Source organism: Heterodontus francisci, chromosome 26 (assembly GCF_036365525.1).
Source record: "Heterodontus francisci isolate sHetFra1 chromosome 26, sHetFra1.hap1, whole genome shotgun sequence".
NCBI lineage: Eukaryota > Metazoa > Chordata > Chondrichthyes > Heterodontiformes > Heterodontidae > Heterodontus > Heterodontus francisci.
The window spans coordinates 71,479,263-71,506,504 of NC_090396.1; the positions used below are offsets into that span (position 1 = coordinate 71,479,263).

At 42.2% G+C, this 27,242-nt stretch overlaps 1 protein-coding gene across 3 annotated transcripts in view; it reads right to left on the minus strand.

Moving 5' to 3' along the window:
* The window catches only part of suz12b (SUZ12 polycomb repressive complex 2 subunit b), a 95,909-nt gene that overhangs the window by 25,648 nt on the left and 43,019 nt on the right, over window positions 1-27,242 (minus strand). For all 3 annotated transcript variants that reach the window (XM_068058552.1, XM_068058555.1, XM_068058554.1), the window contains 3 exons: window positions 14,139-14,207; window positions 12,428-12,477; window positions 5,123-5,208 (listed from right to left, as the gene is read on the minus strand). In XM_068058552.1, the coding sequence (XP_067914653.1) occupies window positions 5,123-5,208; window positions 12,428-12,477; window positions 14,139-14,207 (205 nt within the window). The remainder of the gene's footprint in view (window positions 1-5,122; window positions 5,209-12,427; window positions 12,478-14,138; window positions 14,208-27,242) is intronic.

Consider the following 27,242-nt stretch of genomic DNA (forward strand, 5'->3'; position numbering starts at 1 on the left):
GAGGCTTACTGAGACTTCAGATCTGTCCCTGAAGCACTCTTTTTAAAATAAACTAGACCCCAACTGGGTGGTTAACTGACTGGTTCATGGACAGAAAACAGTAGGAATAAATGGGTCATTTTCGGATTGGCAGACTATGACTAGCAGGGTACAGCAAAGATCAGTGCTTAGGCCCCAGTTATTCACAATCTACATCAATGAATTGGATGTGGGGATTAAATGCAATATTTCCAAGTGTGCAGATGACAAAACTATTAAGTGCGAGTTGTGAAGAGGATGCAAAGACGCTTCAAAAGGGACTTGGAGGGGCTAAGCGAGTGGACAAAAATTTGGCAGACGGAATACAATGTGGAGAAATACATAGGAACAAGGAACCATTCCTCCCCTCTAGCCTGCTCCGCCACCCAAGATGATCATGGCTGATCGGTTTGTGTCTCGAATTCCACACTCCCATCTACCCCCGATAACCTTTGATTCCCTTGCCCAACAAGCATCTATCTACCTCCGCCTTAGAAATATTCAATGACCCCTCCTCCACCACCTTCTGAGCCAGTGTTCCAAAGTCGACAACCCTCAGAAAAAATTTCTCCTCATCTCTGTCCTAAAAGGGTGACCCCTAATTTTAAAACAGTGCCCCCTAGTTCTGGATTCACCCATAAAAGGAAACATCCTTTCCACAATCACCTTGTCAAGACCATTCAGGATCTTACATATTTCAATCAAGTCTCCCCTCACTTTTCTAAACTCCCGTGAAAACAAGCCCAGTCTGTCCAACCTTTCCTCATAAGACAACCCGCTCATTCCAGGTATCAATCTAGTAAACCTCCTCTGAACCGCCTCCAACACATTTACAGCCTTCCTTAAATAAGGAGACCAAAACTGCACACAGTGGTCTCACCAATGCCATGTATAACTGAAGCATAACATTCTTTTATTTTCAATTCCTCTCATAAAGGTTAGCATTCAGTTAGCCTTCTTTATTACTTGCTGTACCTGCATACTAACTTTTTGTGACTCATGCACTAGAACACCGAGATCCCTCTGCACCTCAGAATTCTGCACTTGTTCCCCGTTTAATTAATACTCTGCTTTTTTAATCTTCCTGGCAAAGTGAACTTCACATTTTCCCATTATACATTTGGATTATACATCACATTACACTCCATCTGCCAGATTTTTGCCCACTCACTCAACCTATTTCGATCAGTCTGCAACCTCCTTATGTCCTCTTCACAACAGACCTTCCTACCTCTGTGTCATCTGCAAATTTAGCTACCATGCCATCACTCCCCTCATCTAAGTTATCGATATAAATTGTAAAAAGTGGAGGTCCCAGCACAGACCCCTGCGGGACCCCACTCTTCACATCAGAAAAGGACCCATTTAAGCGTACTCTGTTTTCTGCCAGCCAGTCAATATCCATGCTAATGTTACCCCCTACACTGCACAATAACCTTTTATGTGGCAACTTGTCAAATGCCTTCTGAAAATCCAAGTACAGCACATCAACAGGCTCCCCTTTATCCACAGCGCATGTTACTCCTTCAAAATACTCTAATAAATTGGTTAAACATGATTTCCCTTTCACAAAACCATGCTGACTATTCCCAATTATCTTGAGTTTTTCTAAGTGCCTAGCTATAGCCTCCTTATGATCGATTCTAACACCTTGTCCATGACAGATGTCTCTCCCCTCTCCCTTTACCGCCTCTCCGCCCCCCCCCCACACTTCTTGAATACAGGGGTTATATTTGCTACTTTCCAGTCTGATGGAACCTTTCCAGAATCTAGCAAATTTTGAAAATTTAACACCTGTGCCTTTACTACCTCATTAGTCACCTCTTTTAAGACCGTAGGATGAAGCCCATCAGGATCCGGGGACTTGTCAGCCCACAGTTCCATCAGTTTGTTCAGTACCGCTTCCCTGGTGATTGTAATTTCACCAAGTACCTCTCTTCCTTCCACCTCCTGATTTGTAGCTATTACGGGAATGTTTTTTATATCCTCTATAGTGAAGACCGAAGCAAAATATTTGTTCATTTCATCCATCATTTCCTTATTATCTATTAACTCCCCATTCTCACTTTCGAGAGGACCAACGCTCACTGTACTTACTCTTTTCCTTTTTAAATAACGGTAGAAACTCTTGCTATCTGTTTTTACCTTTCTAGCTAGCTACCTCTCATACTTTTTCTCCTGATCAACCTTTTAGTCATTCTCTGCCGTTTTTTATATTCTGAACAAACATCTGAACTGCCACTCATCTTTACGCAATTACATGCCTTTTCCTTAAGTTTGATGCTCTCTTTAACTTGTTTAGTTAACCATGGATGGTGGGTCCTTCCTTAGAATTTTTCTTTATAGTAGGAATATACTTATCCTGAGTATTCTGAAATGTCTGCCACTGCTTCTTTATTGATTTCTCTCCAAGCTTAGAAACACAGTTCACTTCAGCTAGCTCAGCTTTCATGCCCACATAGTTGCCCTTATTGAAGTTTAAAATACTAGTCCTAGACCCACTCCTCTCTCTTTCAAAGTGGATGTGAAATTCAATCATATTGTGGTTGCTGCTACCTAGAGGTGCCTTTGCTCCGAGGTCATTAATAAATCCTGTCACATTACACAATACCATGTCTAATATAACTTGCTCTCTGGTTGGTTCCAGAACTCCTTCTAAGAAACGACCTCGAAAGCATTCTTTGAACTCCTCATCCAGGCTACTATTGCAAATCTGATTTTTCCAGTTTATATGTAAATTAAAATCACCCATGATTGCTGCCATCCCTTTATCGAAAACACCCAATATTTGTTCTTGCATACTTCGTCCTACATTTGGTTACTGTTAGGGAGCCTGTGGACCACTCCCACTAGTGACTTCTTTCCCCTACTATTCCTCATCTCCATCCAAACCGAATCTACATCCTGATCTCCTGAACCAAGGTCATCCCTAATTATTGCACTAATGCCATCCTTGAATAACAGTGCTACCGTTCCACCTTTACCTAGCTTCCAATTCTTTGAGAATGTGACATAACCCTCAATATTCAGGACTCAATCCCAGTCATCCTGCAGCCACGTCTCCGCAATGGCCATCAGATCATATTTATTTACTTCAACGTGCAGTTTGTCTACTTGATGATGAATGCTACGTGCATTCAGATACCGAGCCTTTAGTTTTGTCTTTTTGTTATCTTTGCAACATCTAGTCTTGCCTGTAGGTGTGTTCTTAGGTTTTTTTTCTCAGCCCCTTCAGGCCATTCTCTGACCTTAATTCCCCACATTACTATTCTGCTCTCCTGCCTTGACTCTACCCCTTGGTTTGCTACATCTAACCAGGCTTGAGCCCTCATCCCGCCCCCCTTGTTTGGTTTGAAGCCCTCTCCTTTATACGGTTTGCTAGAACACTGGTCCCAGCACGGTTCAGTTGCAGACCATCCCAACTGTATAGCCCCCACTTTCCCCAGTGCCCCACGAACAGAAACCCACTTGTCCCACACCAGTCTTTGAGCCACGTATTCATTTCACTAATCTTATGTGCCCTCTGCCAATTGGCACATGGCTCAGGTAATAATCCAGAGATTATTACCCTTGAGGTTATGCAGTTTGGTAGGAAAAACAGCAATAGATTATTTCTTAAATGGAGAGAGGCTGGGAAGTGCTGAATTTCAAAGGGGCCTGGGTGTCCTTGTTCATGAATCACTGAAAGCTACCATGCAGGTACAGCAAGGAATTAAGGCCGCAAATGGTATGCTGGCCTTCATTGCAAGAGGATTTGAGTGTGCGAGTAAAGATACCTTACTACAATTAGATGAAGCCTTGGTGAGACCACACCTGGAGTATTGTGCGTAGTTTTGGTCTCCTTACCGAAGGAAAGATATAGGATTGTCCTATGAGGAAAGATTAAATAGACTGGGCCTTTATTCTCTGGAGTTTAGAAGAATGAGAGGTGATCTCATTCAAACATTAAAAATTCTTACAGGGTTGATGCAAGGAGGAAGATTCACCTCGCTGGTGTGTCCAGAACAAAGGGACACAGACTCAGAATAAGGGGCAGGCCATTTAGGACTGAGATGAGGAGGAATTTCTTCACTCAGAGGGTGGTGAATCTTTGGAATTCTCTGCCCCAGAGGCTGTGGAGGCTCAGTCGTTGAGTATGTTCAAGACTGAGATCGATAAATTTCTACATATTAAAAACATCAAGGGTTATGAGGATAGTGCAGGAAAATGGTGTTGAAGATCAGCCATGATCTCATTGAATGGTGGAGGGAGCTCAAAGGGCTGAATGGCCTACTCCTGCTCCTATTTATGTTCTTGTTCTAAGTTCATACATAAATAAGCACTTGAACAAGTGCCAGAGGGATACTGGCATCCATGGAGCTATATCCCAGTAACCGTCTGTGTGCAAATGAAACAGAGTGGGCAAAAAGTAAAATAATATTGGTGCAATGGCTTTGTGATTAGGATGAACAAATGGTTCAATTTAAACAGGAGAAAGCAATCAAGCTGTAGCTAAACAAAATTATCTCAAGTCAGTTCAATGGAAAAAAATGTCCTTAAACTATTAACGCCACTTTTATTAAACCAACTTTGCCTAAGCTTAGGGGAGGAAATTGGGAACAGACAGACTGTGAAAGAGAGAGACCTTTTCTAACATGCTATATGTAAACACTGCAAAGGTTTCATTTACTAACTCACAAGCTTAGCTGCAATGTGGGCTGTTCAAATTTAAAATAGGTTGTCAGCTGAACAAGATCTTAATCAGTGGAAACGGTTGCCAGATAGAAAAGTGCTAACAGAGAGGCCACTTAGGTCATCAAATCTATCCTGGTACAATCCAATCTATTATGGACTTTACCCAACCTATTTAACCCCCAGAGGAAACTTTCACCCTGACCTGCCAGAAAGTCAAATCAAGCAAAACATTACATGCTATGATATTCATTCTCAAGTAAATGAACAGAATCGCAATGTACCTCCACTAGGGTTATTGAAGATTAAAGTTGGCAAAGCAGCGCGCAACAGTTTTCACTAACCAATACTGCACTTTCAGGAATTAACAATTTAACAGAAGCTTCCCAGGTGACACTGCAGGTTAGGATAATTAAAGATCTGTATACTCTACCTTACGTTTTTTGTGACAGACTTTAACAAGTAGCACCTCCAGGGATACAGAGTTTTGTTCGTTCTCTGAGTTTTGAGATGGCTTTTCTGGTTGGGGGAAATACATAGAGTCACAAACAGCGAAACAATTTAAGTTCCAATTCATTAAAATACTATATGAACCAAAAACTGAAATATAAATTTCATCTAAATACGGTCCTATTTGCATATGAATTAGGAGCAGGAGTAGGCCACTTGGCCCCTCGCGCCTGCTCCGCCATTCAACAAGATCATGGCTAATCTGATTTTAACCTCAACATTCCTACCGAGCCCCAATAATCTTTCACCCCCTTGCTCATCAAGAATCTATCTACCTCTGCTTTAAAAATATTCAAGGACTCTGCTTCCACTGCCTTTTGAGGAAGAGAATTCCAAAGACTCACGACCCTCAGAGAAAAAATTCCTCCTCAGTCTTAAATGGGTGACCCCTTATTTTTAAACAATGACCCCGAGTTCTAGATCCTCCCACAAGAGAAAACATCATTTCCAAATCCACCCTGTCGAGATCCCTCAGAATCTTGTAGGTTTCAATCAAGTCGCCTCTTAAGAATTACCTACAAGGAAAATGACTGAATTACAGTTTAGACTATTCAAATAAAACAAACATACCAGTTAAGTTCAATGACTACATTAATGCTTCATGTCATACCACAGATCAGGACATGGTTACATCTGCCATTCCACAGCAAATTCTTAATATCTCTGCCAAGCCAAAGGGTACCAAGTGGAAGACTGGCACTTCTCCACAAAAAAAAAGGAGAAATCAGGGCAAGTCACCAAGGTCACAACCCGCTTGCATCTCCTAGCTGAACTGAAGAATATTGGCACAGTAGCAGGCTCCTTCCACATCCCTTTATTCAAAAGATGCTGTGATCTGAGAGGCCAAAAACATACTATTTGAGGCTGTGATATGCTGACTTGCTCATCTAAGAGCGAAGACGGAAAATGCTCATCAGGAAACTCCTCTTGGCTGATGATGCTGCATTAACATCTCACACTGAAGAGTGTCTGCAGAGACTCATCGACAGGATTAGGGCTGCTTGCAACGAATCTGGCCTAACCATCAGCCTCAAGAAAACGATCATGGGACAGGACGTCAGAAATGCCCCATCCATCAAAATCGGTGACCACGCTCTGGAAGTGGTTCAAGAGTTCACCTACCTAGGCTCAACTATCACCAGTAACCTGTCTCTCGATGCAGAAATCAACAAGCGCATGGGAAAGGCTTCCACTGCTATGTCCAGACTGGCCAAGAGAGTGTGGGAAAATGGCGCACTGAGACGGAACACAAAAGTCCGAGTGTATCAAGCCTGTGTCCTCAGTACCTTGCTCTATGGCAGCGAGGCCTGGACAACGTATGTCAGCCAAGAGCGACGTCTCAATTCATTCCATCTTCGCTGCCTCCAGAGAATCCTTGGCATCAGGTGGCAGGGCCGTATCTCCAACACAGAAGTCCTTGAGGTGGCCAACATCCCCAGCTTGTACACACTACTGAGCCAGCGGCGCTTGAAATGGCTTGGCCATGTGAGCCGCATGGAAGATGGCAGGATCCCCAAGGACATATTGTACAGCGAGCTCGCCACTGGTATCAGACCCACCGGCCATCCATGTCTCCGCTTTAAAGACGTCTGCAAACACGACATGAAGTCCTGTAACATCGATCACAAGTCGTGGGAGTCAGATGCCAGCGATCGCCAGAGCTGGCAGGCAATCATAAAGGCGGGGCTAAAGTGTGGCGAGTCGAAGAGACTTAGCAGTTGACAGGAAAAAAGACAGAAGCGCAAGGGGAGAACCAACTGTGCAACAGCCCCGACAGCCAATTTTATCTGCAGCACCTGTGGAAGAGTCTGTCACTCTAGAATTGGCCTTTATAGCCACTCCAGGCACTGCTTCACAAACCACTGACCACCTCTAAGCGCTTACCCATTGTCTCTCGAGACAAGGAGGCCAAAGAAGGAGAAGATATGCTGACTACTCAGTGCCAAATGGAGAGCACTACTGTCCCTGAACTACAAAAACATATGACATCCTGAACTCTTCAGGAAAGGTTTGGAGTGTGCTTAACTATACTTCAGATTACATTTCCAGACTTTCGTGATTGCTGCAATGGAGTTAAACCAAGAGAAACGAAGAATAGCTTTACTGGGAGCGGAGAGAATGAAAAAGAAAACATACACATCAGAAGCAAGGAAACGGAGGCCACATTTATTAATGCTACCAAGAACTAATTTCTATTAAAACAATTTATCAAGTATTTTCCCAATGAATAGTTGAACCTGACAGATCAGGAAGGATCTAGAGTACAATTGCAGGCCTGTGCTTAATTAACTTAATTCAGACAGTGACAGTAGGGGCATTACAATATGCCTCAGTACCTGTAAAAATATCTAGTTAAGCTCCTGCTGGAACTTAATGCATATGCAGGGAAAGCTTAGGTTTAGTTAAGGTGTTCATGTGTTTAAATGGACTGGCAGCACTCTATCCAGTCTCACATCTGAATAATGCCAATTGGGTGAGGTAGAGTGTAACTATCAGTAAATTAGTAAGGTCAGCTCACCATATGGGCACAGGAAAACAGACAGCTGATCAGACAAATGGATTATGTCATCAGGCAAAGGGCCCAGCCCACCACAAAGAAACAGGTACATTCAGTGGGTTAACCGCTTCCCAACTGTAGCAATACAGTCACACAATTAACTTAACAGACATCAGAAGGTGAAGCCAACCTGGCCCACCAATGCCTGAAGTATTTTCATAAGGCAGAAAGATGTTGTTTACAGAGCCTGTACTAGATTATGATTATTTGAGTTTTCATAGATCACAATACATCACTGCTCTAAGCCAGTTAAATGACCATGGGGAGCAAGCACCAGTTATTAAAGTCACAAGCTACTGTTACATGAGAAAGATAGGTCAACAATTAAAAAGAACCTTAAACTTAAAGTTACAACTAAACTTATCCACGACAGTCTGATTAACATTTCTTAAATGTTCTCGTCAAGTTCCTTAGCTCTCAAGACACTCCACCAGCTCCTGCACGTCTGGATTCACTGGATTTGTGATCAGAATGGCTATGCATGTTTACTGGAAACTTAACAAAAATGTGCATCTATTGTGATGGAGTGCCACCCTGCAAAGAAACACAGTCATCCAACATTTCCATGCTTCTCGAAACAAGAATGTTGACACACTATTGCCTCAAGAATTATTGCAGTATTGGTCTGCAGGAGCCTCACATCAATGGAACTGGAATTCAACTAGCGATTGCGAGGGGGTTGGGGATAAAGAGGAAGGGAAGTGATGTGGCAAGTATGGCTCATTTTTGCCTGGTATCAGCTCCTTCATTTACAAAAATCACGTCTGGCTTAACTCGGTACAAAGCCATTAACGATTGCTCAGTTGGTCATCGGGCAGCTTCCTCATTATATTTAGATCACCAGAATCCTAAATTGTAATTTGTTCAAATAGGTGCCCAATTGACAGCCTTTGGAATTTAAACAGTAATTCAAAATTCTGTTTGGCTGGTAATTGCTTTGGAGGGACTTATTTTTTTTACAATCCATGAATTTGATCTGCAGTCTTCAGAGAAAATTAATACAATCTCTGAAGAGAATAGATAAATTAAACATTCACCTAAAAAGGATGGAACAGGGTACTTTCTAAATGGTGAAAAGCTACAAATAGTGGAGGTCCAAGTACATACAACCATAGAAAAATTATGGCACAGAAAGAGGCCATTCAGCCCATCGTGTCTGCGTCGGCTGAAAAAAACTATCCTCCCAATCTAATCCCACCTTCCTGCAGCTGGTCCGTAGCCTTGCAGGTTACAGCACTTCAGGTGCAGGACCAGGTCCCTTTTAAATGAGTTGAGGGTTTCTGCTTCCACCACCAATCTGGGCAGTGAATTCCAGACACCCACCACTATTACATAGACCATTAAAATACCATGAACAGGTATAGAGATAATCAAAAAGACTCATGCAATGCTGGCCTTTATATCTAGAGGACTAGAATACAAGGGGGTAGAAGTGATGCTTCAGCAGCACTGATTTGATCACACATTCAGTACTGTGAGCAGTTCTAGGCACCACACATCAGGAAGGCTATGTTGGCTTGAAGAAATGCAGCTTAGATTTACTAGAATGATGCCAGCATTACTATGAGATTACATACACAAGCTACTGTTATATTTCCTGGAATTTACAAAGTAATGGGATGATTTGAAGTTTGAGATATTAAAAGGGAACAGATAGGAATAAACTAGTTGGGGAGCCTAGGGCTAGGAGGCATAGTCTAAAAATTAAAGCCAAACGCGAAGTTAGGAGCAAAATTAGGTAATCACTTCTATGTACAAAAGGGTGGTAGAAGTTTGAAACTCTTTTCCACAAACAATTGATGCTAGACCCAATGTTAATTTTAAAATTGAGATTGATAGCTTGTTAACCAAGGAATATCAGGTTAAGGCAGGTATATGGAATTAGGTCACAGATCAGCCATGATCTTACTGAATGACCCAACAGGCTTGAAGGGCTAAATGGCCTCTTCCCGTTGCTATGTTCTATAGTAGGCAGAAAGGACAAGATGGAAAAAATTGTCAACTAGAGTTGTACACCATTATATGGGGATCTATCTACATAATGACTAAATATATTTCAGCTATTATTCATTTGTCTATTTACTAGGCTTAAAATGTGAAATGAATGTCAAATAAAAAGGTAACTTCATGTCTTAATGACTAGATAATGCTGCAGTGTGATGGGATGGAGGCAGGCAGAAGTAATTAAGAGAAAAAAGGTTTTGTTAAGAGAATTGAAAAACTACTGATGCTGGAAATCCTTATTTTCTCATTTTTTAAAGAAATGTGAACCTCTTAGCTTTTCATTTCCCCACTCCACATTGTTTTTTCCTTTTTATATCTCTGCATCATCTCACTGTTAAGATTTTCACATCCAATGGTTTATCCATTAGTTATCCATCTTTTGTTCTTTGTTCTGAGTGGCTGCACACCCAAAAATGTCATAACCCGTCTTCTCTCTCTACAAATACTGAGCCGTTTGTTTTTCCAAGCACTTTTAAAATTTTTACTTTCATGTCCGTTATCCTACATAGATATCATGGCAAGTGAATACACTCTACAAGAGTAAGGGCTGAAGCACAGAAGGTAAAAATAACTAAGTAAAAAAATGGTAAATGAATCCAAAAACTTATCACAAAAAAGCCCAATTCTGTCCTCACCCTAAATCTATACATTCCGCAGAGGTAGTAGGCAGTTATCAGAAGAAGGAATACTAACCAATCCCCCAACCCACATACATAACGCATTTGTTCACAGACCTCATGGGAAAGGAAATTATCCTTTCAATATTAAATGCCAACAGGAAGCCACCTTTGGCTAACTAACATTTCCCTTCAGTTGTTGACTTTATTATCCATTCCACTCAAATGTTTTGACCCCATTATTCCTTTGCCCATTATCACCCTTCATTTTCTGCAGATGTCGACTACTTTCTAAGATATGGCCACCTGTCAAGTGGCCTTGATCCATGTGCAAATGGCAGCATATTCAATGGCATAGCGAGCCTGACTCTCCTCTCACCCTCATACAATGTTCACTATCATAAGTCACGGGATGGTGATAAAGAACTGCAACCTTTCTAATCCAGGAGCACCAAGACCAATACTACTGAGGACGTAGCTGAAGTAACTCAGCACAGACCTAGGACCCTCGTACTCTGCATGGCTCAGCTACTCACTCCCTTAACCAACAAACGGCTAGAAGAAACAAATTAATCTGTCTTTTAATTAAAAGGAATTGCTTATCTACTTCCCGAAGGAATACATGAACGCTGGCAAATTGAAAGTTTTTTTTAAAGAAAAAATTATACACATTTTATATATAAATATTTTATAGATATATTAGATATATATATCTGCAGTTGACACAAAACTTGCAAGTACTGTGAACTGTGAGGATAGTGATAAATTTCAAGAGGCCATAGGCTGCTGGAATGGGCAGACAAGTGCCAATATAAATTAAAGAGTACAATTCTAAAGGAGTGCAGGAGGAACCTGTGGGTATATGTGTACAAATCATTGAAGGTTGCAAGGCAGGTTGAGAAACCAGTTAATAAAGCATACAGCATCTTAGGCTTTAGAAATAGGAGCATAGAGTACAAAAACAAGGAAATTACAATACACTTGTAAAAATAAACATTGGTTCAGTTTCAACTGGAGTATTGCGTCTAGTTCTGGGCCCCACACTTTCAGAAAGATGTTAAGGCATTAGAGAGGGTGCAGGGTTCCAGGGATGAGGAACTTCAGTTATGTGGATAGGCTGGAGAAGCTGGGTCTGGTCTCCTTGGAGCAAAGATTAAGAGGAGATTTGAGAGAGGTGTTCAGAATCATGAGGAGTGTGGGCAGAGTAGATAGGGAGAAACTGTTCCCAATGGCTGAAAGATCAAGAACTAAAAGGACACTGATTTATGGTAATGGGCAAAAGCAACGGGAACATGAGGAAAAACTATTTTTTTTTTAAAACACAAGTGGTGAGGATCTGGAATGCACTGCCTGACTGTGTGATGGAGACAGATTCAATCAAGGCCTTCATGAAAACTGGATAATTACCCGAAGAGGAAAAAAACTGCGGGGCTACAGGAAAAGGCAAAGGACCGGGACCAAATGAGTTGCTCTTGCAGAGAGCTGTTGAGGGCCCGATGGCCTCCTTCTGTGCTGCAGCCATTCTATGATTCTAAATTCACAGAAAACTTGGTAGTCTGGTTAGAAAGTGAGGAGAAAATAGCAATGTAGAAAAGCTACTTCCAGACAGTACAAGCTCAGTAATTAAAATCTGAATCTCAGCCAGGTCACAAGTCCATGCTCGAAGGTTGCCCATCATAAGGGGATGAAGAGATTCACATCCGCCAGTCAGCTAACCAGATGACACTAATAGTGGGTATGTTCTGCTTAATGTCATGAGTGGGACACATATACAGCTACACACCATATTCTCATTTGTCATATACTGAAGCTAGATAAACATGAATTTTAAAATAAAAACATTGACACAAAAATAATCTTGGCTCCTAATACGAACCATGTCTCATTCGGCACCCTACTACTGCTTTCACAATACATGATTTACTGGTGAAGACACATTATACAAAAGCCCAGAAGGTGGAATTGTGAGGGAGTATAATCCATTATTACTTTGAACAATACCACTTCATAGCAACATCCCTGCACCCAACAGTATAACTAACATACATACCGTTTTTATGGAAGAAACCAGTAAATGTAAGTTGCAGATGAGCTGTCAAACTGGAGAAAAAATTTTTTTAAAAGTTAATTCCCTTGCAGCTCAAGAATATTTGTACACAAACAGCAACCCATTACATAACACACACCCAGTCAGTGAAATCCATCCTGTAAGGCAATTAACCTTTGTATTAGCACCATAACAGTTGACTTTGCAATTCTAACTTGACATTGCCAGGCTCTGCTCCCACTCTACAAAACCAATTATAACCAATACACTTACAAGTCTTAATTGTTTAACTAGAACTCTAGATAAATTCCAGAGCAATATAAAACTTCAGTCCTTAACGTGTTGCTCAATTAGAATCACGAGTTTAATACTCTTTATCTATCCAATTCATACATCACAATCAAAAGAGGTGGAGCGGGTGACAGCGAGGCGGAGCGGGCAAGCGACCGACAGAGAATTTCATTTAATGTTTCTACGACTAACTTTCTCTACTCACTTGAAAGCATTAATTCATCATTTGGGTATAGTTCCACAGGCATCAGCTGATCTCTGGTACCTTTCCCAAGTGACTATTATTCATACACAAGCTTTGACAAAAAGCACAGCAGGCTATGAATGAGATCTGCAGAGAGTCGGCATGGACTAGATGGGCCAAATAGTCTCTTTCTGTGCCGTTATGACTCGATGGAGGGCATCGTGCCCAAACCTGTCCTTGTGTAGCATGGACATGTTCAATTTTGTTTGGAGAGATTACTCAGGATCCTCCCCCCACATCAAAATGTCTATTTTTCTGCTTATTGCCATTTGGCAACATAATTTCCATCGCTGATCCATTATTGCACAACCTCAGAATCAGCAGTCATGCATTTATCTTTTCCAAACTATCAGCAACAAGGGGGGAGAATGCTCAATTAGCCTTGTGGCCCATTGAAACTAATCACTAATTACTAGAGACAAATAAAATTTTTAATTATTGATTTTCTGCTTTTAAAAAGTACAATCACCTCTGTGAAATAAATGCTTCACACTCCTGAATAATATGGCAATGAAATTAGAAGATTTGGCAGCAGAAATCTAAGTCATCAAACTTTTTTTTTTAAAAATCCCAGAGGCATTTTCTATTAATGGGGGTAATTCATAATTTGATTATACTCTGTAGTTCCCAATTACGAAGCAACAAAAAAAGTCACAAAGTGTAATGGCTAGCATTAAAAAAATTTAGCACTCAAATAATGGGTCAGAGGTGTTCAAGGCCCACAATTTGAAATATTTAAGACATATAACAGTTGGCAATTGATTACAGATTATATATGGGGAATTCAGAGAAAAGATAGACTCTTATTGCAAACAGTGTATCAAAGAAAAATATTCCAATTCTCAAGAGGTCTAGCCTATACACAGTTCTCACCAGTTGTTAATTAACTGACATATCTAGGTTTGCCAGCCAATTAAGCACATTTAGCAGATCTGGCAAATCAAGATTGGAATGGTTCCTTCTCAGACAGACAATTTCTCTGCTCTCTTTCCCTCCTGCCCTTCCCTCCCCAACACTATTCCTGATTACAATCTTTGCAGATAGATAGTGGAAAACACTGTACAACCCAAAAAGACTGGAGACTAAATGTGCTGGAAGTATCCACTGAAAGTATTAAGGGTCAAGCAATGCCACATATTAAAATGTACAATATTTTCACCCATTATGAAACCAACTTACCTGGGAGATTCCTGCTCTCCCCTCATCTTCTCTACTTTGGCCAGCATATCATTCACCTTAAAGGTTTTCCTGTAGCAATAAAAAAAAATGTCCATTTAGCATCAGATGCTGGTAACAAAAATTAACCAGTCTACTAAATCTTGGCGAAATTCCCTCTAACAGTTAAATTCACCACTCAGCTTATATTCTGCCAGTTTACACAGTGCCACTTGGAAAGAAAGACTTACATTTTTATAGCACCTTTCACAACTACAGGACGTCCCAAAGCACTTGACAGCCAATGAAGAGAGTAGTCACTGTTGTAATGTAAGAAACACAGCAGCCAATTTGTTCATAGCAAGCTCCCACAAAAGCAATGTGATGACCAGATAATCTGTTTTTGTGATGTTGGTTGAGGGACAAATATTGGCTAGGTCACCAGGGGCAACTCCCTGTTCTTCAAAATAGTGCCGTGGGAACTTTAATGTCCACCTGAGAGGGCAGACAGAGCTTCGGTTTAACATCCGAAAACTGCCACCTCCAAATAAAAAGAAACTGCCAACACAAAGTCTGAAATAAAAATAGAAAATGCTGGAAATACACAGGTCAGTTAGCATCTATGGATGGAAGAAATGGTTAATATTTCAGGCTCCAGCCCATCAGCACTGAATGAACAACAATTGGAATTTACACCTTGTTTGGAGGGAAAGAATGCACAAGCCAAAGACAGTGGCAGAAAGATTTTTTTTATATTGTATTACTTGTCACACCCTCAAGACATCCCAAAATGCTTTACTGCCAATGAATTACTTCACATATATATCAGAAAGTTACTATTACATTTCTATTTAACTTTTGACTATTTCTGGCTTAACATTGTGTTCAAATTTTGGTCTTTTAAGTCTCAAGCAGAAAGTGCACTGAATTCTTCTAAACATGGCAGACCCGTCTCTTGATGCTGACTGCAACTGCATTTGTATGTGGTGCGAAGAAATGTTGCAATTAAAGCCTGGTTCGGGTATAAAATTAAAACCCAACCCGGGTCCGACACATCATCAGCCAACCCGAACCCGACCTGGGCCCCGAGTCCTTTAATTTGTTTAAATGCCCGAACTGACCAAACCAGAATGCTGAACGCAGGATGCAGACGAGGCCCGAACCCGACACGTCGTCGGCTTTGGTCGGGTAGCCAGGCTTTAGCTCATGGTCCCGCTCCCCATTACTGACGACCCCCACCCCACCCTGCCCCGGCTCTGAGAAACATTGAGATCGGGAGCAGCCCTGACAGTCCATGGACCTGCTCCCCATTACTGACACCCCGGGTGTGATACACTGACAGTACCTGCAGTGCCATTTCCATACGGAGACGGGGAAGCAGCTGCTGCTGCGCAGCCAAATCCATGGGAAAGAATGTTGAGAGGTAAGGGTCCAGCATGGGGCGTGGCCTGGGATATGGGGCGTGGCCAGTATCTGCATCTGGGCACATGGTGTGGGGAGGAGGTGTTGGTCTGAGGTGTAAAGCCTGGCTCGGGTATAAAATTAAAACCCGACCCAGGCCCGACTCGACAACGGCCAACCCGAACCCAGCCCCGGCCCTGAATCTTTTAATTTTTTTTAAATACCCAACGCGACCTGAACCTGACACATGTAGTCAGGTTTGGTCGGGTCGGGTAGCCTTAGTTGCAACCCCACAGCTTTCAAAATATGAATAGACGTACAACTTGAATATTTATAGTTAAATACAAAACAACTATTTCAGAAAGATGGTTGGACCATAGGAGCTTCTTTACAATACAGGCTAAGAAACGAGAAGGTACAAAAATGTGACATTACATTGAAACATAGGCCTGGACAACGTATGTCAGCCAAGAGCGACGTCTCAATTCATTCCACCTTCGCCGCCTCCGGAGAATACTTGGCATCAGGTGGCAGGACCGTATCTCCAACACAGAAGTCCTCGAGGCAGCCAACATCCCCAGCTTATACACACTACTGAGTCAGCGCCGCTTGAGATGGCTTGGCCATGTGAGCCGCATGGAAGATGGCAGGATCCCCAAGGACACATTGTAGAGCAAGCTCGCCACTGGTATCAGACCCACCGGCCGTCCATGTCTCCGCTTTAAAGACGTCTGCAAACACGACATGAAGTCCTGTGACATTGATCACAAGTCGTGGGAGTCAGTTGCCAGCGATCGCCAGAGCTGGCGGGCAGCCATAAAGGCGGGGCTAAAGTGTGGCAAGTCGAAGAGACTTAGCTGTTGGCAGGAAAAAAGACAAAACGCAAGGGGAGAGCCAACTGTGTAACAGCCCTGACAAACAAATTTTTCTGCAGCACCTGTGGAAGAGCCTGTTACTCTAGAATTGGCCTTTATAGCCACTCCAGGCGCTGCTCCACACACCACTGACCACCTCCAGGCGCTTACCCATTGTCTCTCGAGATAAGGAGGCCAAAGAAGAAGACATAGAAACATAGCAAGAGAAAAATAGGAGTGGACCATTCGGCCCTTCAAGCCTGCACTCCCATTCAATACAATCACAGCTGATCATCCAAACTTAGTAACCTGTTCCCGATTTCTCCCTGTATCCCTTTAGCCCCAAGAACTATATCTCACTCTTTTTTGAATATATTTAATGATTTGGCCTCAACTGCTTTCTGTGGTAGAGAATTCCACAGGTTCACCGTTCTCTGGATGAAGAAATCCCTCCTCATATCAGTCCTAAATGGCTTAGCCCTTACCCTTAGACTATGACCCCTGGTCGTGGACTCCCCTGCCATCGGAAACATCCTTTCTGCATCTAGTCTGTCCAGTCCTGCTAGAATTTTGTCGGTTTCTATGAGATTCCCCCCTCATTCTTCTAAACTCTAGCGAATACAAGCCTAATCGACCCAATCTCTCTTCATACGTCAGTCCTGCCATCCCAGGAATCAGTCTGGTGAATCTTCGCTGCACTCCCTCCATAGCAAGAACATCCTTCCTCAGATAAGACGACCAACACTGCACACAATACTTCAGATGTGGTCTCACCAAGGCCCTGTATAATTGCAGCAAGACATCCTTGCTCCTGTACTCGAATCCTCTCGCTATGAAGACCAACATATCATTTGCCTTAAAATAAAAGCAAAATACTGCGGATACTGGAAATCCGAAATATAAACAAGAAATGCTGGAAATACTCAGCAGGTCTGGCAGCATCTGTGGAGAGAGAAGCAGAGTTAACATTTCAGGTCAGTGACCCTTCTTCAGAACTGGCAAATATCAGAAATGTGAAAGGTTATAAGCAAGTAAAGCGGGGGTGGGGAAAGAGATAACAAAGGAGAAGCTGCAGATAGGACAAGGTCACAGAATAGCTGACCAGGTGGTCATGGAGCAAATGCAAACAATATGTTAATGGTGTGTTGAAAGACAAAGCATTAGTACAGATGGGTGTTAATGGACTGAAAATTGAACAGCTGCAAGTACAAACATGAAAAAAAAAGTGGGTAAGCAAAGTGAACAAACTAAGATTAAATAAAATAAAACAAACAAACATAAAAAAGAATAACTAAAAATAAAAGTAAAATGGGGGGGTCCGTCATGCTCTGAAATTATTGAACTCAATGTTCAGTCTGGCAGGCTGTAGTGTGCCTAATCAGTAAATGAGATGCTGTTCCTCAAGCTTGCGTCGATGTTCATTGGAACACTGCAGCAATCCCAGGACAGAGATGTGAGCATGAGAGGGAGGGGGGTGTGTTGAAATGGCAAGCAACCGGAAGCTCGGGGGTCATGTTTTCGGACTGAGTGGAGATGTTCCGCAAAGCAGTCACCCAGTCTGCATTTGGTCTCCCCAATGTAGAGGAGACCACATTATCAGCAGCGAATACAGTATACTACATTGAAAGTATAAGTAAATCGCTGCTTCACCTGAAAGGAGTATTTGGGGCCTGGGATTGAGGAGAGAGGAGGTAAATGGGCAGGTATTACACCTCCTGCGACCGCAGGGGAAGGTGCCGCGGGAAGGGAACGAGGTGGCGGGGGTAATGGAAGAGTGGACCAGGGTAACTCGGAGGCAAAGATCCCTTCGGAATACTGACAGGGGAAGGAAGGGGAAGATGCGTTTGGTAATGGCATTACGCTGGAGGTGGCAGAAATGGCGGCAAATGATCATTTGGATATGGAGGCTGATGGGGTGGAAAGCGAGGACAAGGGGAACCCTGTCGCAGTTCTGGGAAGGAGGGGAAGGGGTGAAGGTAGAGGTGCAGGAAATGGGCCGGACACGGTTCAGGGCCCTGTCAACCACAATGGGAGGAATCCTCAGTTGAGGAAAAAGGAAGACACATCAGAAGCGCTGTCATGGAAGGTAGCATCATCAGAGCAGATGCGGAGACGGAGAAACTGGGAGAATGGAATGGAGTCCTTACAGGAGCATGGGTGTGAAGTACCACCAGTTGCCTTCTTAACTGCCTGCTGCACCTGCATGCATACTTTCAGCGACTGGTGCACAAGGACACCCAGCTCTCGCTGCACCTCCCCCTTTCCCAATCAATCACCGTTCAGATAATAAGCTGCCTTTCTGTTTTTGCCACCAAAGTGGATAACCTCACATTTATCCTTATTATATTGCATCTGCCATGTATTTGCCCACTCACTCAACCTGTCCAAATCATAGTGGAGCTTCTCTGCATCCTCCTCACACTCGCACCCATCTTTGTGTCATCTGCAAACGTGGATATATTACATCTAATTCCCTCATATAGATCATTAATATATATTGTGAATAGCTGGGGTCCTAGCACTGATCCCTGTAGTACCCCACTAGTCACTGCCTGCCACTCGGAAAAAGACCCGTTTATTCATACTCTGTTTCTTGTCTGCCAACCAGTTCTCTATCCACCTTATCCCCAATCCCATGTACTTTAATTTTGCATGCTAATCTCTTATGTGGGGCCTTATCGAAAGCCTTCTGAAAATCCAAATACACCACATCCACTGGTTCTCCCTCATCTATTCTACTAGTTACATCCTCAAAAAATTCCAGTAGATTTGTCAAGCATGATTTCCCTTTCGTAAATCCATGTTTTCTTTGCCCAATCCTGCCATTGTTTTCCCAAGTGATCTGCTATTACATCTTTTATAATGGACTCTAGCATTTTCCCCACTACTGATGTCAGGCTAACCGGTCTATAATTCCGTTTTCTCTCTACCTCTTTTTTTTTTAAAATAGTGGGGTTACATTAGCTACCCTCCAATCCATTGGAACGGTTTCACAGTCTATAGAATTTTTAAAAATGATCAGCAATGCATCTACTACTTCTAAGGCCACTTCCTTAAGTACTCTGGGATGTCGATTATCAGGCCCTGGGGATTTATTGGCCTTCAATCCCATCAATTTTCCTAACACCATTTCCCTACGAGTACTGATTTCATACAGTTCCTCCTGCTCACTAGACCCTATGTTCACCTACATTTCTGGGAGGTAATCTGTGTCCTCCTTTATGAAGACAGAACCAAAGTATGTATTTAATTGGTCTGCCATCTTTTTGTTCCCCATTATAAATTCCCCCATTTCTGACTAAGGGACCCACATTTGTCTTCACTAATCTTTTTCTCTTCACATATCTATAGAAGCTTTTACAGTCCGTTTTTATGTTCTCTGCAAGCTTACTCTCATACTCTCTTTTCCCCTTCTTAATCAAGCCCTTTTTCCTCCTTTGCTGAATTCTAAACTGCTCCCAATCCTCAGGTTTGCTGCTTGTTCTGGCTGTTTTATATTTCTCCTCCTTGGATCTAATATTATCCCTAATTTCTTTTGTAAGCCACGGTTGAGCCACCCTTCCTGCTTTATTTTTGCGCCAGACAGGAATGAACAATTGTTGTAATTCATCCATGCACTCTTTAAATGCTAGCCATTGCCTGTCCACTGTCAACCCGTTAAGTAACGTTCCCCAATCTATCATAGCCAACTCGCGCCTCATACCTTCATAGTTTCCTTTATTTAGATTCAGGACCCTAGTCTTGGAATCAACTCTCACTCTCCATCTTAATGAAGAATTCCATCATGTTATGGTCACCCTTCCCCAAGGGACCCCGCACAAGCAGTTTGTTAAATAATCCTTTCTCATTACACCTGTTCCGAAGAAGGGTCACTGACCAGAAACGTTAACTCTGCTTCTCTTTCCACAGATGCTGCCAGACCTGCTGAGTGATTCCAGCATTTCTTGTTTTTGTTTCAGATTTCCAGCATCCGCAGTATTTTACTTTTATATTATTATGGCCTGTTCTGTAGTTGGTTCCTGAACACATTGGTCCAAAAAACCATCACGTATGCCCTCCAGGAATTCCTCCTCTACAGGATTTTTGCTAATTTGGTTTGCCCAATCTATATGTAGATTAGTCACCAATAATTACAGTTGCACCCTTATTGCAGGCATCTCTAATTTCCTGTTTAATGCCATCCTCTACATCACCACTGGCTGGAGGATTGTAATTTAACTCAACAGATTTATACAGGCAGGTTCAGTTAGAATTTCCTAGTTCAGTCAGCAATGGTGGGAGCAATATGATGAGAAATTAAGAGCACACAAGATGCATATTGCATGTTAAATCTCCTCAGAAGATACGGCAAGTTTATCCAGTGAGTAGTAAAGCTTAACAGACTAGAAAGTTTATGTTTTATCCTGGATCTACGCTAAGTCAACAGATCTCAGCCAAGGCAGCAATAGAAGCACTGCCTCAGCAACCCCCTGGGAGAATTCCTGTAAGATAAGAGTGCAAGGTGAGATCAGGCTCAGCCATGAAATTAAACTCCTTGCTGGCACGAATCGAAGATACACAAGAATGCCCAAATGGGCAAAGTATTAATGTCCAGGCAGCACCTGTGAAAGCATACTCCAGCAAAGCACCATAGTCTTCAAAAGAGCAATGGGTAAAGAAAACACACTGGCTTAAGTGCCATTTTCCACTATTGCACTGGTATCAAAGTGCTAAGTCAGTCTCCAGCATCACTTGAGTCCCTAGCTCATTGAGGGAAAGATTCTGCATCTAATTTCAGAAGATGGTTCAGTAAAAGTAAAAAAAGGATTTTGCACCCATGCATCTTACAGGATCTGGTTGGACTGTGATGCCTAACTAACATCCTCGTAGGGAGATTTGCTAGTGCTATTGAGGGGGGTTTAAACAAGCTTGTCAGGGGGATGGGAACCAGAGGGGTAGCTCAAATTAGAAGGAAGTAAAGCCGGTAATGGGAGGTAGAAAAGTAGCAGGTGACATTAGAAGGCAGGCAAAACAAAGGTGATCAACTAGGCTTAGAATGCTGAATGTCAAGACGACGAGTTAAAAGGAACTCTACCTGAATGCACACAGCATTCGCAACAAGGTAGATGATTTAAAAGGCCCAAATAGAGGCAAATGGGTATGAACTAATTGCCATAACGGAAACGTGTCCTAACGGAAAAGGGTGACCAAGGCTGGGAACTGAATAGTCAAGCACAGTCGATTTTTAGGAAGGACAGGAAAAAAGGAAAAAAAGAGGTGGTGTTGCGCTGATAAGAAGGGATGGGATCAGTACATTAGTAAGGGAGGATCTCAGATCGGAAGAACAAAACGTGGAATCTGTTTGGGTGGAGCTAAGAAACAGCAAGGGGCAGCAAACATTGGTAGGAGCTGTTCATAGACCACTAAACAGTAGTGGTAGTGTAGGGCATGATATTAATCAGGAGATTCAAGAAGCACGTAGCATGGGTAATACAGTGATCATGGGTGAATTCAATCTGCATATAGACTGGGTAAACCTAATGACCACTAATGCTGTGGAGGATGAGTTTCTGTAATGTGTTAGGGATAGCTTTCTAGAGCAGTATGTTGAGGAACCGACTAAAGAACAGGCTATTTTAGATCTAGTATTATGTAATGAGAAAGGGGCAATTAATAATCTTCTTGTAAAAGTACCTTTAGGGCTGAGTGACCTAAAATGTAGAATTTTACATTATGCTTGAGTGAGATAGTTCAATCTGAAGCCCAGGTGTTAAATTTGAAACAAAGAAACTATGAAGGTATGAGGGGCAAATTGGCTGAGGTGGATTGGGAAAATACATTAAAAGGTATGGCCATAGACACTGTATAGTCGTCAAAGAAATATTATAGTTTACAGCAATTATATATTCCTCCAAGGTACAAGAATCCCATAAGTAAAGGCAGTCAACCGTAGATAACAAAGGGAAGTTAAGGATTGTATCAAATGAAAAGGAAAGGCCTATAAAGTTGCCAGAAATAGTCGTAAACCTGAGGATTGGGAGGATTTTAGAATACAGCAAAGGAGGAGCAAGAAACTCATGAAGGGAGAATAGAATATGAATGAAAGCTAGCAAAAAATATAAAAAGACAGTAAAAGCTTCTACAGGTACGTAAAAAGGAAACGTTTGACTAAGAAAAATGTGGGTCCATTACAGGCAGAGTCAGGAGAATTTATAATGGTGAATAGAGAAATGGCAGAGAAGCTAAATGATTACTTTTTGTCTGTCTTCACTGAGGAAGACACAAGAAATCTCCCAGAATTAGAGATCCAAGGGATTAGGGGGAATGAGGAATTGAAGGAAATTCATGTTACTAAGAAGGTTGTATTGGATAAATTAATGGGGCTGAAGGCTAATAAGTCCCCAGGACCTGATATGCTACATCCCAGAGTGTTGAAAGAGGTAGCTATGGAGATAGTAGATGCACTGATGATCATCTTCCAAAATTCTAGATTCTCGAACGGTTCCTGCAGATTGGAAGGTTGCAAATGTCACCCCACTATTTAAGAAGGAAGGGAGAGAAAACAGGGAATTACAGACCTGTTAGTGTGGAAGTGAGCAGAAAGGCATGGCACTATGCTTAATGGGAAATATAGCCAAGTTAGGAATAGTAGCTTTGCTGAGCTTTGATTTTAAGTGGCAGAAACCACAATGAGATAGTTAAAAGTAAAGTCTGAGAGTGAGAGATTGCAAAGAATAGCCGACACCGGTAATTAAAAAGACATCTGTTCTTTATGGCCTAATTTTGTGACTCCCTGTGGTTTGGAACAAATGACTCCTGTGAATCAAATGATGTCCATCTCTGTGTGAGTGATAAGGAATGTAGGGCCCCTCTTATCAGTATATACTACCCTGCTTCGGGTAACTGCAGACTGCACGAAACACTCAGGAATGTACACCTAATAGAGATAGCAGGATGCGCCACAATTACTTGTCACAAGGTAGAGACAGAACTCATGATCAATGTAGGGAGTGAGACCAGGATGTTTATTGATGCTTCCTATGCTCTTGCTAATTAGCTTGCTTGTCCGCTTTCTTTTATGTTGCTGGTACAAAACAATATTTTATTAGTAACAAGTATGTATTGAGAATGGAGTGTATTGTTAACCTCAGTAACAGATATACTGCATGTCACCACGTGGGTGAAGTCGAATTGTACCGCACTGATTGGTTAAACAAGGAGGTGTAGCATGAATCTTAATGTATAAACAGTAGTACCTGTATCAAAAACTTCACTTACTCTGGTGGACCAGACAGACTCTGGGTGGAGTCAGTGTCGTTGTATTAGAGCAAGTCAGCCGGCTAAATGCGCAAATAAAGTAATTGATTTTACCTACACATCCGACTCAGTATATTTACTGAACCAGACTGAATGCAAAAAGAACTCAGATTTACATTAGTCTTACATGAGTTGTTGGGAAAATGCTAGAATCTATCCTAAAGGATGTGATAAATGGACACTTGGATAATAATGATCTGATTGGGCATAGACAACATGGATTTATGAATGGGAAATCATGTCTGATGAACCTGTTGGGAGTTCTTTTTGAGGATGTTTCTAACAGAATTGATAAAGGGGAGTTGGTGGACGTGGTATACTTGGATTTTCAGAAGGCTTTTGATAAAGTCCACCACAGGAGGTTGGTTAGCAAACATAAAGCACATGGGATAGGAGGTAATATACTGGCATGGATTAAGGATTGGTTAACAGGCAGAAAGCAGAGAGTAGAAATAAAAGGGTCATTCTCGCATTGGCAGGCTGTGATTAGTGGGGCAGGGATCAGTGCTTGGGCCCCAGCAGTTCACAATGATTTGGATGTGGGGAACAAATGTAGTATTTCCAAGTTCACAGATGGCACAAAACTAGGTGAGAATGTGTGTTGTGAGGAAGATGCAAAGCGGTTTCAAGGGGATTTGGACAGACTTAGCAAGTGGGCAAGAACGTGGCAGATGGAATATTGTGGAAAAATGTGATGTTATCGCTTTGGTTGCAGGAACAGATGAGCAGCGTATTTCTTAAATGGTAAGAGATTAGACAGTGCAGATCTACAAAGGGACCTGGGTGCCCTTGTCAATAAGTCACTGAAAGCTAACATGCAGGAGCAGCAAACAATTAAGAAGGCTAATGATATGTCAGCCTTTATCGCAAGAGGATTTGACTGCAGGAGTAGTGAAGTCTTGCTTCAATTGTATAGGACCTTGGTTGGACAGTACCTAGAGTACTGTGTGCAATTTTAGTCCCCTTACCTTAGGAGGGATATAATTGCCATAGAGAGTGCAACAAACTTGTTCCCGGGATGGCGGGACTGTCCCATGAAGAGAGATTGGGGAAACTGGGCCTGTAAGTTTCAAAGAACGAGATGTGATCTCATTGAAACCTACAAAATACATAAAGGGATAGGCAGGGTAGATGCAGCTAAGATACTGCCCCTGGTTGGGGAGTCTAGAACCAGGGCACACAATTTCAAAATAAAGGGGGAAGCCACTTAGGACAGAGATGAGGAGAAATTTCTTTGCTCAGAGGGTAGTGAATCTTTGGAATTCTCTGTCCCAGAGGGCAGTGGAAGCTCAGTAATTGCATATGTTTAAAGCAGAGAGTGACAGATTTCTAAATACAAATGACATAAGGGAATATGAGGATAGTGTAGGAAAAAGACATTGAAGTGGAAGATCAGCCATGATCATACTGAATGGCCTACTCCTGCTCCTATGTTCCTAAAATGCAAATTTCAGAAGAACTTTCTCCTCCAGCTCAAGAAAACCACGGCCAACTGCAGCACTCCAAATGCTGCTCAGTCTGAATTCAGCTACTGCAGCAAAGACCAGAAAAATTAAACCAGCCACTTGTGTGTCGTTTGGACTATTCCTGCTCCTATTATGTTCTGGAGTCTATATTGCTTGCTAGTCTGCAGTACTTTAATCTCTAGGCTATTGGAAAGCTCAAGCAGTTTGCCTCAAACCAAAACTTTGCTCATAAAATGTATCAAATAGTAAATTAGTCCAAAGTCCAAGTATTAGCAAGCCCACTTTACAAGTACACATGAATAAACTAGAAGGACAATGACAAAGGGCATAAATTTTCCACTACCTATGTACAAAGACTACAATTATATGGAAAATGTGTCGCCATGAAAGTACCAAAATTAACAAAGTTATAACATTATGCAACAAAAACCAGGATTTTCAAATATCAACGACGTACAGCATGTTGCACCTTTAATGTAGAAAAGTACCAAGGCTCTTCACATGGACATAATCAGAAAAATGGATGCCAAGCCAAAACAGGAGTGCCCAAAAGCTTGGTCAAGGAGGTGGGTTTAAGGAGAGAGGGACAAAGAGGTCATATGGAAGGGGAGGTAAGAGAGACATCTAGGCAGGAAATTCCAGAGTCAGGGACCTAGGTAGCTAAAGCCTGACCACCAAAGGTAGCTGCTGTACAACAGGCAGGATTTAGAGAAATGAAGAGCTCAGGGAATGTAGAGCTGGAGTAGGTTAGAGTTGGGGAGCAGTGAGACCACAAAAGGATTTAAACACGTGAATTAGAATTTTCATAGAGACAGTAGGTGGGCCACAGCATTGGAGGAGGATAGTGTGGTTGGCCGTATCAAAAGCTGCAGTGAAGTGGTGGGATAATGCACCAGACAGGGTGAACATCATTTGACTTTAGTTATGGTCATTTTGGTGTCATGGCAGGGGAGGAAACTTGATCAAAGCGATTCAAACATTTGAGAGAAAGGTGGGCAGATATTTATGAGGGACCATGTTCAAAGACTTTGGAGCAAGGAAACCGGAAAAGGCCATTTCATGTAATCAATATGTTAGTTTCTACAAAGAAATAATCAAAACAGAAAATGCAGGTTCACCACCTTTTAAGATACAGAATCTTCATCAGAACTGAAAAGGAATGCAGGTGGTTCCCTTTACGACTCAAAGATGAGAAAGAATAATAAAGACCACATGTCAAATGTGAACTCGGGCAAAGAAGCAGTCAACAGGTCTAGATGTCTGATCAGATGAAAAAACTGTGCCAAGTGGATAAAAAAGTCAATTAATATGGACTTAATTCTTTGCTCTTATGTTAGAACATTTCTCCACAAGTCTCCTGAAAGTCCCAACACTAGACACTGGTACCTCAACCAACTGGGCACCAGGAGGCTATATTTTGAACAGCATGACAGCAAAGCCTGTGCCTGCACTCATCCAAAAACTGCATTTACAGCAAAAGCCAAAGAGCAGAAACAATAACCTAAGTGCACATCCTCTGCACTAGACCAGTGGCGTGCCAATGGCACCTTAACTATGAGAAGAAAAAAAGCTAAGCGTCGACCAGGTTTGAACATAGGATCGATCTTTGTGCTACAGTATCACAGGAGACAGAGTACATACCCACTGAGCTACTGGAGCAACATTTGTCAATGGTATAAATAACTATTCAATTTTACCTTCCTATGTCTTTTACTCTCATTTGCTCTCTTTTTTTTTGTCATGTCTTGATGTCATGGACTAAGAATGATAGCAGATGGCCATGGATAGAGTTGCACAGCAAAGGAGCTTCATAGGGAGCTGACAGCCCAGGAGCCATCTTCCAGTCTTTACACCACGACTCATGGCCCTCCTGCCTTGGGCGCTATGGAATTGGAAGGATGAATGAGAATGGACAGAGACTGCTTGAGTTGTGTACCGATTATAACCTCTGCATCACCAACTCGTTCTTTCACACTAAATCCTGTCACCAGGTTTCTTGGAGGCACCCCAGATCACGTCGTTGACACTAGCTGGGCCTCAGTCACAAGGCGAGCCTCCTTAAACAGCGTTCAAATCACATGCAGCTTCCACAGTGCGGACTGCGACACCGA